This window comes from Triplophysa dalaica, chromosome 2 (assembly GCF_015846415.1).
Source record: "Triplophysa dalaica isolate WHDGS20190420 chromosome 2, ASM1584641v1, whole genome shotgun sequence".
NCBI classification, from domain to species: Eukaryota; Metazoa; Chordata; class Actinopteri; order Cypriniformes; family Nemacheilidae; genus Triplophysa; species Triplophysa dalaica.
This window is the reverse complement of record NC_079543.1, coordinates 22,276,535-22,295,028: the sequence shown is the minus strand read 5'-3', so window position 1 is coordinate 22,295,028 and position 18,494 is coordinate 22,276,535. Positions and strand designations below refer to the sequence as shown.

The following is an 18,494-nucleotide window of genomic DNA, read 5'->3' as shown; positions in this document are numbered from 1 at the left end:
CCATAACTTCAGCCAAAAGGATCGGGGGACTTCAAGCTCTGTCGGTACATGAAAGCTACAGTACATTCATGCCAGAGGATGCAGTGGTTATGTATTATGCCCTAACCCAGTTTTATTGCCTAAAGTGTTGTCCGACCTACACCTTAGACAGTAGGTTGAACTTCATCCACTAGTTCTTCCTCAAGAAAATGAGGGGATGGAATGGAAAAATTCACTAATTTGCCCGGTGAGAGCATTGTCAGTCCATCTACGGCAGACAAAGTCATTTAGTGAAACAGAAGGAAAGCCATATTCGAAGTCAAGGCTTTCCCGCTGGGTAGTAGAAGCAATTCAGACGGCCTACAAAGAGAAGGATGGACCACCGTTACCAGGGTTAAAGGCCCACTCGACTCGAGGGGTCGCGACATCATGGGATTTATGGTATCGAGCCTCTTAGAAGAATATTTGTGGGGCAGTCACATGGTCTACACCATCCACCTTTAATAGGTTTTATAGACTGAATGTGGCAGCCAGTCCCTCTTTTTGGGACCTAGTGCTGGGGGCAAGGATATGTTGCATAAGTTAAGCCCCTGCTCCGGTTGGGGCTTTCATTTGGGAACACAGTAAGGTATGGGACTTTGGTAGCATCAGGCGCCTGGCCCAGTATTGTAAATATTGTATTTAATTAATTTGTCACTGCAGCATCCCTTGGCGTACATATGGATATATATTGAGAACGTTCGGTTACGGTCTAACCTTTGTTCTCTGAGTGAAGAGATCTCGTCACCTTCAGGTTGCTGCAGGGAACGTTCCGATCAAAATACCGCAAAGGACGCACGCCCATATGGGTGTTTTATAGGGCACTAATTAGGGCGTGACCGGCACAGACGGATTGTCTTACAGAGGGTCCACGTCACCCAATTTGGGGGATCAATTCCCGCAAATATGGATATACTGTATGAAACGTATACAGTTCTTGGCCCCATTAGCCATTCTCACACAGCAATACTGGTAAATTACTGGTAAAGCTGTTCTGGTAAATTTATGGTAAACACACAAAAGTGCTGTTCACCAAAGCAACCGCATTCTGTCAATTTACCGGTAAGACAGCCTTCATAGAGTGCTCCCAAAAATCAGGTAACTTTCTATGGATGTCATAACCAAGGCGCAGCATTTCCCACAAGAAGCTGCAGTGCTGCCAGTGTTGTTTACAAACATGGTGAATTATGAATTAAATGTGGTCAGTTATTTTGTTTTTGTTTTCATGTTTGTGTCAAACTTTTTTATTAACGGGTTGGCTCCCGAGGCAACGACATCGTTCTATTCTAATTAAGACAAAACTATTGAACCATAGGGCTAGGGCAAGAAATGCTGTTGAACACATAAAATATATATGAAACATGTAGGAAAGCAAACAGTTCTGGGGCACTTTTTTACTAAAATTGTAATTTTCCAAGCCAAGAACTGTTTGGTTACAAGTTTTCTTCCAAATTTCTTTCTCTGTTTTCATTAGAACATGAAATGTACACAAATTTGGAACACCTTTGTGTAAACTATCCCTTTAAGTTAATTTCTCTTGGTTTAACAAAACATAACATAAACCTACTTAATTCTTATATTTTCTTACATTAAACATATCTAAAATTGTCATAAGTTTCAGCAGATAACACAATGCAGCAATTGCAGCAGTGTTACCATATTATAAACATTTAGGATAGTATAATATAATATAGTTTATAGCAATAAATACACATACCTATATTTTTATGCTCCTAATCTCCTAAAAAGATTTTGTACATATATTTGGGGAGTGATCTGTTTTGTGATCTATTGTCCTAGGAAGTGTTAAGAAACCTTGTGTGATCATTTTATTTTGAAATTTCATTTGTTGATGCAAATATATGAAATTGCTCAGGTTAATATGTCGAATCAACCCTTCAAACGTCAAGCACTTAAAACAATATATTCAGAAAAACCTGCATCTCAAGACTCAACAAGGTTTTTTCAAAGCCCTTTAAGACAGATTTAATGACATTTCATTTAAAATTTTACTTTCAAAACAGCATTAAAAGGGGGAAAGTTTAACAACCTAAAATGAGTACATAAAAAAACACCCCTAAACCATATTTGTTCTTGAACTCAACACATTTAATAATAGGCCAGTATTTCGAACACACACACACATAAAAAGAGTTTTTATGGCCCCGAGAAATATAGATTTGGCACTCCCTCTCCTCTGATGTTTAGCTCCTCACACAGAGTTCTTAAGCTTTTTAAGACCATTTTGTTTTTCCAAATGAGACTAGAGGTGTCAGAGAAGAGAGCGTGTCCTAACCAAAGCACTGACCTCATACTATTATGAAGATGTTCAATTTCATGGTAAATTTGATCCAAAAGCCTCAAAGACTGCATCTCTCTGCCTCTACCCATTCTAGTCGAAAATTGACAGAAAAATTGACAGAACAAAAAATATAAAGACAGAGAGGGGGAGAATCGTAGCAAAACTTTTCCAATGGTAAATCAACAATTCTCTCCGAACGTAAGGCATTAGAAACTTGTCATGAAGACATAGAAAATGAAGAAAGCGAGAGTGCCTGGTTTCATTTCCCAAATAAAGATATTTAATTTTCCAAATAAACATATTTGCATTTGTGCATTATTTCACATTTATTTTTAATTTCTTTCAAACTCATTATTTGTACGAGCCAGTTTAATCTGAGTGTATAAATAATAATAGTACTGAGTTATAATGAAAAGAAAATCTAGAACATTATTTTTGACCTCTATAACTGAATCATAGTCCAACCTCGCAGCAACCTTAAAAAACACATTGCATAGAATTTATAAGAAAATATATCTTTGTTTGAGTTTAAGAAACCTCTCTCCAACCGAACACAAACATGAAAATAAATAAATGGTGAAATTGACGGTAAGCACCTCATACTACTGCAAGTTCACCTGTCTGGTGATGATGGTGTTTCATCATCAAGTACAAGTATCTTCACATATTTAAAACATTGATAAGGGCGTATGGGGTTTGGGTATCTTTTGGGGGATATTAAATTTCAGTGATAGATGGCAGGAGACAGCTGGTCACCTAGAAAAACAATGCATGGAGCTCATTTGTAAACTTAGATTAACAGTATGCTTACAGTAAATTATTAAATGTCGGCAAAATCCATGCAACTACACAAAGCTGATTTCAAAATCCTCAGTCAATGTTGTGTGTGTCATAGGTTCATAACAACCATAAACAGAAGTGTTATTGGATGACTGTTGTTACTGATGTGCAGTACGGTTAATGACCTTTTTGGAATTAGTTTTGTACATCAATGGCTTCTAAATGTGTGCATGTTGTTTGTGAAATAGAACTTTCCTTAATCATTATTTACTTATTTATCATACTGAAATTACCTTTTAGGAGCTATTCTTGCATACATGCATATCATTTCAATTGGGTCTCGAACTCCTTCTCATAACTGTATAATGCTCTGTATAACACAGAACGGTAATGGTTATTCCACATTGGCAGTTTACTTTTCATTCACCGTGGGATGTTTTTTTCAGAAATGACCATCTAAATCATATTTTAATTTACCCAAGTGCAATGGCCCATAGCCCTAAACAAAGAAAACAATAAATAATGCATAAATGAATATTAGTATTAAACTTGCAATATTGAGTTTTGCTCTACAATATGTGAGAAAGGAATAACCAAGACAACTTGAAAAAAAAACACATAGTTTAGAAAAGTCGCCGGGACCTCTTTTGGCAGGATCAATTTTGTCAGGACCTAAACACAAATCAACATTTTAATTTGGTTGATAACATAAAATTGTATAAAAAATCAACATTGTTCGACTCACCATTGTACATGTAAACATGACCATGAGAACTAAACCATAAAAAAAGAAACATTACCAAGCATTCTTGAATACAAAATTCTTAAAATAAACTTTCTCTTTTTATTTTCATTTATTCATGTTGTTATATACATGGCATAATCTTGTGCTTTTTTTTCCAAAAAGAAACATCCAAGAGGAAAGAAGTTCGTCGTAGTCGACCCGTGAACAAAGGTAAGAGTTCTTTCGCTCAGTTTCTTTAACTGTACGTGGAGGGAGCGTAACAGGTGATGTGCTTTACTAACAGTAGCAAAGGCACCTTTTGAATCTTCTTTAGAAAAACACACACTCGTTCGCGGGTCGCTGTGTGTGTGCTCGTTTACAGGCGCAGTCCGGCATCCCGGCACACACTCGCAGTCCTCCACGGAGTCAGACGTCCGTATAAAAATAAGAGAGACAAAATAGAAACGACGAGAGTTTCTGCTCCATTTACAGATTGGGAAGATGTGGCGTCAACTGAGCCGAGATACGTCCAATGATTCCTGATTTCCATTTGAAAGGATAGAGAGGATGAGGGGAGAGAAAGACAGAGAGAGAGAGAGAGAGAGAGAGAGAGAGAAAAGTAAAAGAAAGTGCACAATGTGGGGCTTTAATGATGACAGACAGCCTAATGATAGATAGAGATAGATAGATCAAACAAAATATGAATTATTGATTAAAAGACTTGAAAAGAAAAGGAGCGGGAGAGAAAAGGTGAAGGAAGGCCTTTCTGGTGCTGGGTGGTCCACTGCCCACCCACCTTTCTCAGCTCCAGAGACACACACTGTTGGTGGTCTGGCAGGTGGAGGAGCTCTCTGCAGGAGACAGATAAAGCTTGCCACTGGGACATACACACACCTCGTACACAGTCTGTTTGGGGTACGTGGTCCCCGGACCAAGCAAGGGGTCCACACTCCCATGTGGAAGATTGCCGAAACGGATTGAATTTGCATTTAGAAAGATCTGAGAGCAAGAGAGGTCAGGAGAGAAAGAGTAAAAACAAGACAGACATTATAACCAAAGGCTTCAGATAAATCAATATAATAATAGTAATTTAGAGGATAACACTGCATTTACGCGTAAGAAAACACCACTCGTATAAAACCATCACGCTGATGAATGACTGTGTCATTACAATAGACATTTACAAACGGTTGTAACACTTAACTATAATATTATGTTATATCCAGAAAAACAGCCATCTTGGATGAATGGCTTGAGTTTTGAGGATTGTGGTATCAGCTACATCAGATAAACCATATTTCATATTTTTGTATGAAATAAAATATCATACAAAACTCGCTTTGTATGTCAAACAATCTCTTCTCATCTAACTAAATGGTTCTTGTGCAGACAAAAGTTACAAATCGTACTAGACTTTATGCTCACATTTAATAAAAAAACTTCTTGGACACAAATCTGGCACATTAGCGCGCTTGAAGGACAAGCTTTTTATCTCCAGATGTGGAACAGGAGGAAGTATATCAGCAGGCACATAAACTACATTACTTCATTAAAGTTCCGGCTGTTTGATTTATGAATTTGTTCATTCTTTTTTTATCAGTTACAAAATCTGTTGGGCCTGACAACTAAAAAAAATATTTTACCGTAACTGAAGCACAGTGGCTGAACAATATAACGGGGAGAGAGGAAAGACTGATATGCCCACAAGGATGAAATAATTAATTGAAGTAATGGTATATGTGGGGGTTGACAGGGCATATCTCAACAAACATTTGCACAAACAAGCCCACGTGATGGCTCGCTGTCAGAACAGCATATCACCACTGTCCCTATGTGACTCTTACTTCGTCTGTCTTTGTTGTTTGCTGCATCATTTTTGTGTCTGTTAGTTTCTAGCACATACAAAATGTTACTTACATTAGGGCGGTCACAATATCATGCTATCACTACATGGTTATCGTGGCTAGAAGAATTCTCAATAACGATGTTATCATAAAATTATATTATCAAATGTATCAAATGTTTATTTTGCGTTTTCTCTTATTTTCTTCTTATTTTTATGTGATGTACAATTAAGACTATATCAATAATTGTGTGTTTTGTAATATCACAAATTATTGTTAATAAGTGACTTTCGATGCACACGCTGTCTTGGGTTTTAGATGTCTTGACAGGCTCATTTTGGGTGGAATGCAATTATCCAGAACATAATGTTGACCATTCTATTTCCAGCATTGAAACATCTACCAATGCGATCATTCTGAAAGACATAAACACCTCAGCTGATATGTCCTTCTATAATAGAGGCGCATTAATGACAGTCTGAGGAGATAAAGACTGGTCAATTCGAGACATGTTAAATAAAAAAAACATTACAGGATCAATACTTGCCTTAAAAAGAACCCCTGAGAGGTGTGTTTGTGAAAGGCTACATGCAAGAGCTAACATAATTCTGATTTAAACGCCTGTTTACATAAGGCTTTCAGAACAATCAAGTGTTTTTCCATAGTGTTCAAAGCGAAATAGAATGCAGTTACAAGTTATACTTTAGGGCCAACTTGACACTACAGTTCAAATGCAAAATCCACTCATGGTTGAAAAACATCTACGGGAACATTATGTTTGGAATAAAATACGCCTTTTGCAAGAAGATTGTGAACCGTTCTTTGCTGACAAGATCAAACCAAAGTCTTCTATACGTGTCATGAGCATCTGGAAAAACCAGTGTATTGCAGTTCCTACTTTATTTTTAATTTTAAGCTGCAATCCGAAAAACTTTTTTGTTAAAATAAACCGAAGTAAACTGTAAAATAATGACATGAAGTTGAGTTATCAAGTACGATTTTGCCGGAAATGTCAATATGACTTTAACTTGTAAAGGTAAGCATGTAACATAACCTGCAATTTTATGTTTTAAACAGAGGGGGCGATATAAAGACAAAAGATATGAACTGCAGCATTTAAAAGACATTACAACTTTCTTCTGCTTTGTTCACACCAATCATGGAGGAACGCATTCTTCGCTCTTTATTACTAGCGAGATTAGTTTGTTATTTTCACGTGAGTGACGCCAAAAACATGGGGAGTGTGTTGGGGCATCCTGACCCATCAAACAATAGGTGTCAATGAGCTCTTTGCACGACTTTTTAGCTCAAGGGGAAATTTCTTAACGCTTTGCATCATTTTCGATTCCTGGTGTGAGTTTGCGTCTTTGCATTGACTTTGTATGTAATTTACACAAGTAAAACGCTTCATTCGCGTTTGGTGTGAACACAGCATTAAGTGTCACAGTTGTTTAACAATAAAAAGTGAACAGCAAAGATTTTTTTGGGGTGACACTGCCACTGGTACTCAGTCTGCCTTTTCTTTTTAAGAGGATGCTAAAACACCACAGACAGGACGTGAACATACTGTAAACAATTTTAAGATCAGGGCAGGGGCATTCTAATCTTTGTAAATCTCCATCCAGAGTTTCTTTTGTGATGTTTTAACATTCAGTGAAGGTCAGTTGCCGTTTTGCATTTCACCCTTCTTCTGTTGAAATGTATTCGTCCTCTAACTGCTTTTATCGCGTCACCCCATGCCAAATTACTCAAATTCTATTTTGGCATGCAGTTAGTCAACATGTCCTCATGGATTATGTCACCTAATACTGGTGAGTGCCACCTTGGCCCAAAATAGACCTTCAAATCCAATCCCATTTTAAACAGTCCCCTATTTTTTTGCCAAGAGACAACAATTCTGGAACCTTCCATCGTCTGGACACCGCCCACCGACAGGAACCATAACCTCCGCTAAGAGTCACTTTAAGATGGGCAGTTAGGGGAAATAAGTTAGAACGGAGTCATTTAGGTCACCTTATGAGAGAATTAAAGATGGCACCATCCCCAAATGAAAGTGTCTGTATGAATTACTGTCATTCAAACACAGAGCAAAAACACGGTCGGCGCGTTGTTTACAAACCTCTTACGGTTCTTGAAGCACTGTTGTGATGTGTGTGTTTATGTGTGTATGACCAATTATGGCTGGTCTGAATATTTTTTCATGCATGATTTCTCCCACGCCACAGCCGGAGTGAAGGTAGCGAATAAGAAAGAACAGGTTGTGAAAGAGAGAGTTGAGATGACAGCCGAAGGGGGGAAGCCCGGGAGCGTTTTCAGTAACGCATCTGATTAAAAAAGGTAAATGAATGGTGGGGAATAACCCTTGCGTAATATTTACATCTATCCAGACTTATTCTCATCGGAGCGTGAGGATTTTTTCCAGCCCACTTTGAGGTTACTATTTTAGAGGCAGGGTGGGTGATCCTGTTCAGAAATGTTTTTTTGTCATGTTAGTTGGATATCTCTTTACATCATGATAGCAATCAAGTATTGGTCAAATAATATTTGTATAATTTTATATCGTCTGTGAAAGGTGTAGGACCCAAAAACGTTCACCCAATCAAAACGTTCTGGCCGAATGCTGTGACTGGTCATGTGTACATTTTCAGCATACCAATGTGCACCCTGTTTGTCATCAGTGCATTCACGTCCCTTGTGTCAATGTAGAGAGAATGGCGGACAATCAGCCAAACAGTCAAACTTTCCTGCGAAATGACAACATGTATATCTACAAAGCGAAAGTCAGTTTTTGAAAAAGCAGTGGCAGAAAAAGGTCTGGATCATGAAAGAGGAAAAGCCACGATTCAGCTTTTACACAATGGAGACAGGCAAAGGGTCTGAAAGACGGTACCATGGTTACTGTCTTTCTTTGGGACAGGTTTGTACATGCTTGGAGAAGAATTAATGGATTTGGTATATAATTATTTACGTGGATTTGCAAAACACATTTGTGTTTGGAGGAACCGTGGCTTTGTACGACGAATCGCATAGAGGGTGGGATTATACTTTCAGTGCTAGCAGGCCAAAGTGAGCACCTTTCCAAATTTTCAAAGATGCAAATTAAATTCATTTTCACGTACACTATCAACCCTTTGAACCCCCATATGCATATATGTCAAAACAACTTCTTTTTGCTCCCTCATCAAATACTTCAAGCCTCAAGCAATGTTTGTTTGTGCAGCAACAGAACATTAGGTCCCATCCGCTATGCAAAAGATGACCTACGCTAAATGTAAAAGCAATGCTAATAAAACCAAAAGCAGCAACGAGGAAGGCTGGTTATAACTGATGTCATAATATAAAAAGTCTAGCTCTTCTAAAGCTTTCTCTTGGGAATTGTGCCAACACAACTGTCCATTACTAATTTACAAACCATTTAGACATCTGCCCTAATAAAGGTTTTTATTTATTTATTTCGTAACATTTAAATTTCATGTCTTTGTGAGCACACTGGTAGGCCGAAGACGAGTATAATAATAAAAATTTACTTTCAGACAAGAAACACGTTCTCAAGGATTGCAAACACATTAAAGCACGCATTGAAGGGATAGTTCACCCAAAAAACAAAATTCTGTCATTTACTCATCATTACAAAGGAATATATTTGGAAGAATGTCAGTAACCAGATCTCATCCCCCATCTTTTGTCATAGTAGGGAAAATAAATACCCGTCAATGAGATCTGTCTGGTTACTGACATTCTTCTAAATATCTTCCTTTGTGTTTAGCTGACCGTAGAAATGTTTATTTTTGGGACAATCTGATGGTGAGTAGATGATGACAGAATTTTTGGATGAACTATTCCTTTAATGTGTTCCTGCGGCAGTAGCCAACCTAGAACTAAAACGCGCAATAAAGGTGGCTGTGCATGATATACATAACTATTGTTAAAAGGGGAAGTGCAACCGTGTTTTGTGTATTCTGATTTCTTTATTATGTTAAACGTGCCGTCTTCTCATGCTTAACGTGGTCAACTTGTCAAAAAACCAGTTGGACGTATGACGTATGACGTAGTATTTCTCTGCCCGATACACTCCCCTAGTGTTCGTTTATGTTAAGTAAAGTATTTTTTTCAAATGAAAATCCATTTCGTAACAACTTTTCTTAGTCCCTTTTTAGGCAATTCTCCTAGAAAGGAACGCCCACGGCAAAGAGAAAGAAAAAGCACGCCCACGCGTCAACCAACAAGCGATAGGAAGACCCCGCAGCTGCAGCTCGCTACTCTTGTGATAGAGAGAGAAGTTGAGGTGTATTTGTTTGTTCACAGCATTTTAGTTATGATGATATATAAACGGTGGATATATTGCTGGATTTGGAGATCATTTGAAACTGAAAGCTGGCGCGGTCCCACCTCTAAAAGATGCCGGACATGAACCGTGCATAAGTGAAACTTACGTCATATGTCTGTGTTTTGTTGGCAATGTGTGCGCACATGCTTAAGTTCTGCCCCCCACCCCCCCTTGCATGTGTCGTATGTTTTTCGGAAATATTCGTACAGCTGTAACTGTCTTAAAATGTGATCAAACTAAAGACTCTTCTGTACGATACTATACTGTATGTAAGATTAACATGAGATATGCAGTATTTTTCAGTTATGGCCACTTTAAATGAACTTTAACTTTTCCCTCAAGTCTCTTCAGTCTGTTGCTTCACCATAACAACAGTTGCTTTAAAAGAAAGTCAAACTGCCTATAGAAAAATACACTCAAGTCAATGGCAGCAAAATTGCCCATTGAGAGTTACAACACATTTCAAAATGCAATCATGCGTGAAATCAAACTTAGTTTAGCTAGAAGCATCTGTGTTCACAAAGTATTTTTTGGGTCTTAAAAACAACATTCTTTTTAGAAGCAAAAACTGTATCGTGCTGCGTTCACAGAACTATTGAACTAAATTATAGAACTGAACTATAGAATTAAATAATTTGTTTCTATGGCAAAGCTCATATCAACAAAATAGATTGACAACTGGATTTGTTGTTAACGGCAGCACAATATTTAAGCACAACATGAATCGCACACCTCCGTATGTTCCTGACAAATGTTTAAGAACAAAGAAAGCCAGGTAACAGTTGTAATTACGAGTTCAATGAAAACGTGTGCCGAAAACTCTTAATTACTGTAATCCTGACCTGACACGAACGCACAATTACAGCCTGATGCTACAGAAAAACTTTCTACAAAGAACTTTTCATTCTTTTGTGATGGAGAAACCCATCTATGTTCCTGCGCTTCAAAGGGCACACCATGGCATTGAACCCATGAGACATCAATAACTCTAAAACAGCCAACTAGAGTACACCAAAAAATATGGTTGCCTCGAAGACATCTCGATGGAGGACAAACGATTTCGGAGAGAAAAGTAACAGCAGACTTATAAACCAAAATGGAGCTGGCACAAATAAAAACACTCCAAAAACTAAATTGTCCCTCTGACTTTTGGAGGCTAAGCACGGCAGAAAAAAGTGCCATGGGACTCCGTACTCCAGAATAATAGAAAATCAAAGCTTGCTGCCATAACAAAAAAACAACCCAGGGGCAAAACAAACTGCTGGCAGTAATATGGCCGTTGGATTATTAACCTCACAGGATCTACCCCTTTTCCCGTGCACCATTGGCGCTTTCTGATTGATTCATCCACTGATAGATAATCGCGGGGTGAGTATAGAAATCTTTCTCTTGTTACTTTGACCCTATCGCACACCCTAGTGGCTTTATTAAGATGCATGGCTTAGAGGCCGCTCTCAAATGGACGCCATATTGGAGCTCTGCACAAACAAATGAAACATTAGGGTACATATGCCTGCCTCAGCTCTCCCGTCTCCTCGGCTCGCCGCCACCATATGTATCCATATCCATCGCCTCATTGGCTGGCTGAAGCGAGAGGGAGTGTTCAGGTGGAGAGAATGGGCCATTTAATTGGCTCAACAGCTGTCATGTAACACGTCCGAAACAACAAAATGGATACTCAATTTCACGGATGATGATGCGATGGTCTTTAGCAGTAATGAAAACGGATTTGGTCGAGGGCTGGGCAGGGATAATCATGAAGTCAGTTACATATTCTTTTCTTTGTTGGCAATCCGATTGTTAAACTGGTTTATTACCCAATATTGAATATGCTTGATCTCTAATTTACTTTTACAGCATTCTTTTATCTTACCAATTCATTTTAACATTTTCTTAAGTGTTTAAAAATACAGTAAAAATATAATTTATTGTATTTCTATTGTCACGAAATGGAACGATTAGGTATTGAGAACAAGATCGGCCCAATGGTGGGACAGTGGCTATACTGGTAAAAGAAATACCTTCAAGTGCAGTGGAAAGTCTCTTTTCCAATCGCTACGCAAAATGCATAATTGTTAAAAGACTATGTAATGTTTTTCTTATGTAAAGTTGAAGCATTTTGTATAAATGAACCCACAGCGACGGTTAAATGTCATTTTGTGATGCCACGCACAACACAAAACTACTATTAAAAAGCCAAGATGGCGCTTAACGCTAAACTATAACTATACAGGGGGATTGTCCCTGTAATAAGTGCACTGTAAGTCGCTTTGGATAAAAGCGTCTGCCAAATGACTAAATGTAAATGTAAATGTAATACTGTAGATCGTGAAAAAGCAGTGTGTACAAAAGCGTTAACATGGAAAAACTGCTGAAAAGAAAATATATGTTTCTCGATATTAACTTCCTGTTGTTTGAACTGTGGCCTATGCTTAAACTCAAATAGCTCATAGCTGCGCATGCATATTGATTATATATATATTATAATATATTTATTATAACAGCACTAAACATATGCTGAAACATTTAATGTTCATCCGTGTATTACAGAATTCTTGAAAAGTTAATTTTATAAAACAAAGATTAGGTAACTCCGACTGACAAAACCGCATTCAGGGTCTCTCTCTTGCTCCCTGGCTCAGAACAGCTATCAGAGAACCCACACCAGTCACTTTTAATTTCCCTTGATCTTAATGGGCAATAGCAGCAGCAATAGAAGCCACTTGGACCCGAACCCAGTCAGCCATTTGCCTTTAATTCTCTCACCTAAAACTTTTTAACACAGGCCTCTTAAGAGTCGACCGCTGACAACATTGATTTGATTTTTCGTCCGAGCTGTCTGACGCACTTGATTCTCTCCTCTAAATTGACCAAGGCCTCCATTTTCCGGGCGGCGTCTCTTCTCCCGTGAGAATTAAAGGAAGATGGGGATAAAAACGGTGGGACTGTGCTGATATGAGCATTTGTTCCAAATTTGTTCTAAGAGAGAGTGAAGAGGGAGGGGGGGTCTCATTGTGCATCAACCGCTTTGTCTCTTATATAACTTCTCTCCGCACCATCCTGCTATCTCAGCCACAAAAGACGAGAAAAAATCTCCCTTTTTCCAGAGAGGTGACAGGACTGCATGATATATGACTCAGACTCATGGAAGTTAATTAAATAGCCTGGGCAGTTACTAAAGGGAGATAGGAGAACAAGAGAGAGAGAGAGAGAGAGAGGAAGAAAGAGAGCAGGACAGCTCAACATGGAGGCACTAATGTGAATGGGTTGGGGAGGGTGGTTTATGTGAGCATGGATAGGCTAAACATGTTTGGATACTGGCCGAATTCCAACAAGCTGGACAGGGAAATAGGTTCATAGAAAGATCTACTTTCAATCTAGCGTATTTTTCTCAATGTAATAAAGAAGCTATAATAAATTAAGTGCTGCGTGGGACCACTTCATCATTGAAGATGACACACAAATGTTACGACGCTACGTTAAAGATCAGTGACAGCATGAGTATGCTACAGTGCAGTATCATAACAACAAACATCTGCTAGACAACAAGCAGAGTTTTACATTCATATGTCTTCAGCACACAAAAGAAGATATTTTGTAGAATGTTTGTAACCTAACAACGGTGGTACCCATTGACTTACATTGGTTTTCTGTCCTTACAATGAAAGTGAAAGGGTACTGCCGTTCAAAATATCTTATTTTGTGTTCTGCAGAAAAAAGAAAGTTGTACAGGTTTGAAATGACAAGAGGGTGAGTAAATGACGAAAGAATTTTCCTTTTTGGGTGAATCATCCCGTTAAGGTCCGGGTTGACTTCTTTTTCGAAGTTGCTATCGTCTGTTTTACATTATAATCCTCTGGAGTAAACCATGTTTTCAAAAACGTCCTGAGCGCTTATTTAAACGCCAGCGCCGGCGTCTTTTTCTGCATCTCAGCACTGCAAACAATTTACTTTCTTACTTTGTCATTTTTCCTTGTTTTCTAGTAAAAATGTCTACAAATTTTTGAATCAAGACGCATTTTCTTGATGAGCAAAATGACCTAAGAAAATAAGTCTTGTATTGAGTAAACAAATATGAAATATCAGTGAACGCTTAAGATAAGCAAAACAATCTTGAATTAAGGTTTAGCTTTTTCTTAGTCACTCAATTCACGATTATTTCTCTTACCCCGTTGGCTTGTTTTACGCACAAATTCACTGAAATTTCATATTTTTTTACTAAAAACAAGACTTATTGTAGAATTTTTATACATTTTTACCTGAAAACAAGAAAACAGTCTAAGCAAGAAAGTAATTTCTGCAGTGAGGGCTTCTTTTTAAGTTGAAAAATGTCAAACTCCTTTTCACACCTAAACATTGACAAGCGAGTAGTGTTGCGTTTCCATAACATGCGAGGGAGGTGATTGGTCGAGCAGGATCAATCACAAAAAAATTAAATGGTCGCCAAAACGCCGGTCGGAGCATAGTTTTGTATAAATGTAAGTTGAACTTTCACTTTTAATAACCTTTGATTGTATTTCTATCCAGAAATGAGTATTATAGTTTTTAAATATGTGATTAGTTGTTACAAATACGCTCTCTGTTGATAATTTAAAGAGACGTCCATTACACTGCCTATATCTGTTTCTCTGGGCTGCCTTTTTGCACAGACGCAGCCTCTGAAGTCATGGCATTTGTAACCAAACACGGCAAGCGTTTCTTTTAAACTAAAAAAAGCACTTTTGCCAACTTTTTCTTGTCAAAAAGACGTCAAGTGTGTTCATGCCCATAATCAGTCAAATGTTTTTGGGGCACTATCATAGTAGCGTGCAAACAGATATCAGAAAGACAAAATAAAGCAGTTTATAGCAGATATCAATATATAGCTGAAATTACAAAGACTACTTCTTTACTGACTAAAAGTTGACAAGAGTTTGCAAAGTTTGCAAAATTTGTAAAATATCTAAAGTAGACTATTAAAATTAAGTGTTATCCAAAGTACCAAGATATCATCTACTGTACCTTCATTGCCACAACATATTTTGGGTTACCCCATTCACAATTGACCCACAACCCTTTTGCCCATCAATGAAAATATTCAGGCTACTCCTTTTAACCATGTCAAGGTTACCCCAATACACAACCGACATACTCACTTCTCCTTCTGAAGACTCTAAAGTGAGATCCTTCCTACAGGAAGCTTTGAATTCCCCCACTCCTGCGTTCACTTCCACACCTTTAGGGGCCTCCAGTGTCAACGTCCTCGTTGGGGACTCAAGTCTGTTAGAAAGCAGATATACTTCCATGTTAAAATAGTCAAAAATTACTTCTCAATTTACTGCACAAACTGCACACATCGCATTCAATATACAGACTAATGAAAGGCTTTATAATCACAACTTATTTAGGGCTGTATGAGACTGTGAGAGAGACGTGGTAAGTAGATTGTAAGAGGGGAGAGAACAGGAACAAAGAAATCGATAAGAGAGTGTGAGATCTGTCAGAGAATGAGATAACTGAATATAGCTGTCCACTCCTCAATATCCACTGCTTTAAAACACAGAGCAAGAAAGAATATCGATCAGCAGAGCAAAAAAGAGAAAGGAGTCTAAAGTATTTCCCAGAACTTGATTTTTTATGTAAACTATGTTTTTCGGAGTAACTCTCCCATTAAAACTTTAAACTATATCTTGTTCATGTACATGTGCTATGCATGTACATATTTCATTTTTTACATTCAACCCAGACATCATTGACGTGCGGTCAGGGGAGGCATAGCCTCACTTGTCATCATGAAAAAAAAATGAATAATGATAACATAAAATAAAAGAAATCTGTTCTGTGCTATCAATTTGTTTTCTGTGCGATTCTAATAATTTGATATTTTTTATAGTCAAAATCACTTCATTTGCACATTTCCTTCTCAGATAAATGGGAGAAATGCAATGTGCACCAGCGACTGCACTATCACTCACACATGGGTTGATGCGCGCAATTGGCACGCAAAATTATACACCCTCACTTTCAACAGTCTGGCTTATAATTATTAGTCTGGCATAATTATTCTTGCTAATCGGACATAAAACCGCAGTGAAAAGGAACAAGGTGAGGCAGACAGTTACCGTGCCGCAACTGAAGGGGGCAGATATGAGCCAAACTGTCAGACTTTTACAACAAAGTAAAAGAGATATTTGTGAAGAAGGATAGGCGCATGGAATTTGTTTTTAAATTAAGGTAAGACCATAAACGGTTTTCAGTTGTACACAAAAAATAGGACCAGACCATTTAAAAACGACATTTTTACCTTAAATCAAAATTTCTATCCTAAATGTTATCCTTTTGTTGTGCATTCTATCTGAATTAAAGGTACAATGTGTAGGATTTTGAAGGATTTATTCACCTAAATGTAATATATAATACAAAACTATGTTGTGAGTGGTGAAGAAATACCTTACAAAATGAAACGAAATGTTTATATTACCTTACAATGAGCCATTTTATAAGCACACCCTTACATGTAATTTATTAATGTGCACAGCCATGTTTCTATAGTAGCACTACACGGACAAACTAAGCGCGTTTCGTAAAACGAAGGATGCGCGAGAATATGTTCTTCTTCTTCGGCTGTTTTTTGGGGCAGCTTCAAAGCGACTACATAGAAGGATTAGCAGAAGAAGAGGAAGAACAATAACAGCATTTACTTGTCGTGTTTTTTAGTAGAAATATAAACGGTTCTTTGTTGCAGTAAGAAGCAAAATTTGCGCTAATGGCGGACCACACATACTCCGCACAAGAGCCGTTAGAGCGTCAATCTGTTCGTTCAAAAAAGAGAAAATACGACGCAGCAAGGCGAAGTCGAGACAAAAAACGGCAGAAAACCCGAATAAACATCGGCATGGCTTTTCCCAAATGGAGGGCACTGAAGCAGGAAAAGGGTTTGCTAAGCGACGCCGAAGTTGCAAGCTTTCTGCTGGACCGGTAAGTTTGTCTAATTTCCGCTATATAAGTGAAGTGTTTGTTTGATAGCTTTAGCTTATAGATGAGCATGAGCATCAAGTGAGTTTTTCTTGTTTTTAGCACTTTGTTATTGTACTATAATTCCTTTTTGCATGGCCGTGTGCAAATCAAGTTAGAAATCATTTTTACAATCATAATTTGAATACATCGGGTGTAAACTATATTATAATACTGCTTAGCTTCTGTGCATACAAATGTGTCATTTAATAATTGATAGGATAAAATCCAAACTTCCACGTTGCATAGTTTATCAGTAATACAGTGTCAACGAAGATTTGAGAAGATACAATTGATCAATTGGGGTGATGCCTTACTTTAGCATTAGCAAGCGGTTTAAATAGGCTGTATGTTACGAACCAAGTTACCGAGCCAAAAAATGCTATGCAAAATAAGCGAATACATCACTGACACAATGTTATACAAGTAACAATAATTTTCACTATAACGATTAGAGTAAATAATGAATTAAGTCAATTTAATAAATTTGTTTTTCTTTGTAAATAAACCTCGTCACTTGATTTGCAAAGGTTACTCTCTGCTGTCTCAGACGACGACATCTCTGTCCTGTGTCCGTAACTTCAGTGTGTTGTTCGCCTGTGAGATGTAGATTGCAATTATCAACACCACCGATAGTGGCCGCTATCATTTATTGAACCCTTTTGTCCTGTGACGGCAACCGTAGCTACTCTAATAGAAGGGAGAGGATGGTGGCGGAGCTTTAGGTTGCATTTTCCAACTTCGCCAATAGTGGTCTCTGTTACTTACACAGTTCACCTTTAAAATGATTAAAGCATCAATATGAAAAGTTTTTAAACAACTAAATATTTCAATTATTTTTTCGTACACCACTCTTTCGTTTATATTATAATGTATGATTATGAAATAAGTTGTGAAATTGTAACGTGCAACACATTTGGAACACAGGAAGAATACAGAGAAAATGCGCACTCTCACCAATGTAAATTTAATGTTCTTATAAATAATAACCTTACCCGTGTGTGTGTGTGTGTGTGTGTGTAAAGTATGCTGATGAGATATAAAACAACTGTTTTCAATGTGCATGCTGGCAATTGAATAGTGAATAAACTACTTGGCTCATATGGCTCATATATTTGTCAATCTGAGTCTGAAGGAGTAAGTGAAAATATAGTAAAAATATATATTTGATTTTTTTGCTATAGTGTAAAAATGATATACATAAATGATTTTTAATTATTAGTATACAGTAATGATTATTATTATTGTTAAAAAATAATAATTATTAATTACCCTTTAGAAATGATTTTAAACCATCAAATTATTTTTATGTGCCACTCCCAAAGTTGTATTGTTTTATAAATTACACAAAATAAAAATGATAAATAAATGATTAAAATCAGTATATTAAGGATAATGATGATGATGGTGATGGTTAATAATAATAGTAATAATAATAATAATATTCCGTACCCCTAAACCTAACCACCACAGAAAACTTTTGCCATTTTTAATATAAAACAACAC

The 18,494-nt window shown here is 37.4% G+C and overlaps 1 protein-coding gene across 1 annotated transcript in view; it reads right to left on the bottom strand.

The window, feature by feature from the left end:
* Window positions 1-2,105: 2,105 nt before the first annotated feature.
* LOC130432999 (zeta-sarcoglycan) overlaps window positions 2,106-18,494 on the bottom strand; it is a 217,581-nt gene continuing 201,192 nt past the window's right edge. Inside the window, exons 7-8 of the mRNA XM_056762635.1 lie at window positions 15,131-15,254; window positions 2,106-4,823 (exon numbers count right to left, since the gene is read on the bottom strand). Of these exons, the coding sequence (XP_056618613.1) occupies window positions 4,626-4,823; window positions 15,131-15,254 (322 nt within the window). The 3' untranslated portion in view covers window positions 2,106-4,625. The remainder of the gene's footprint in view (window positions 4,824-15,130; window positions 15,255-18,494) is intronic.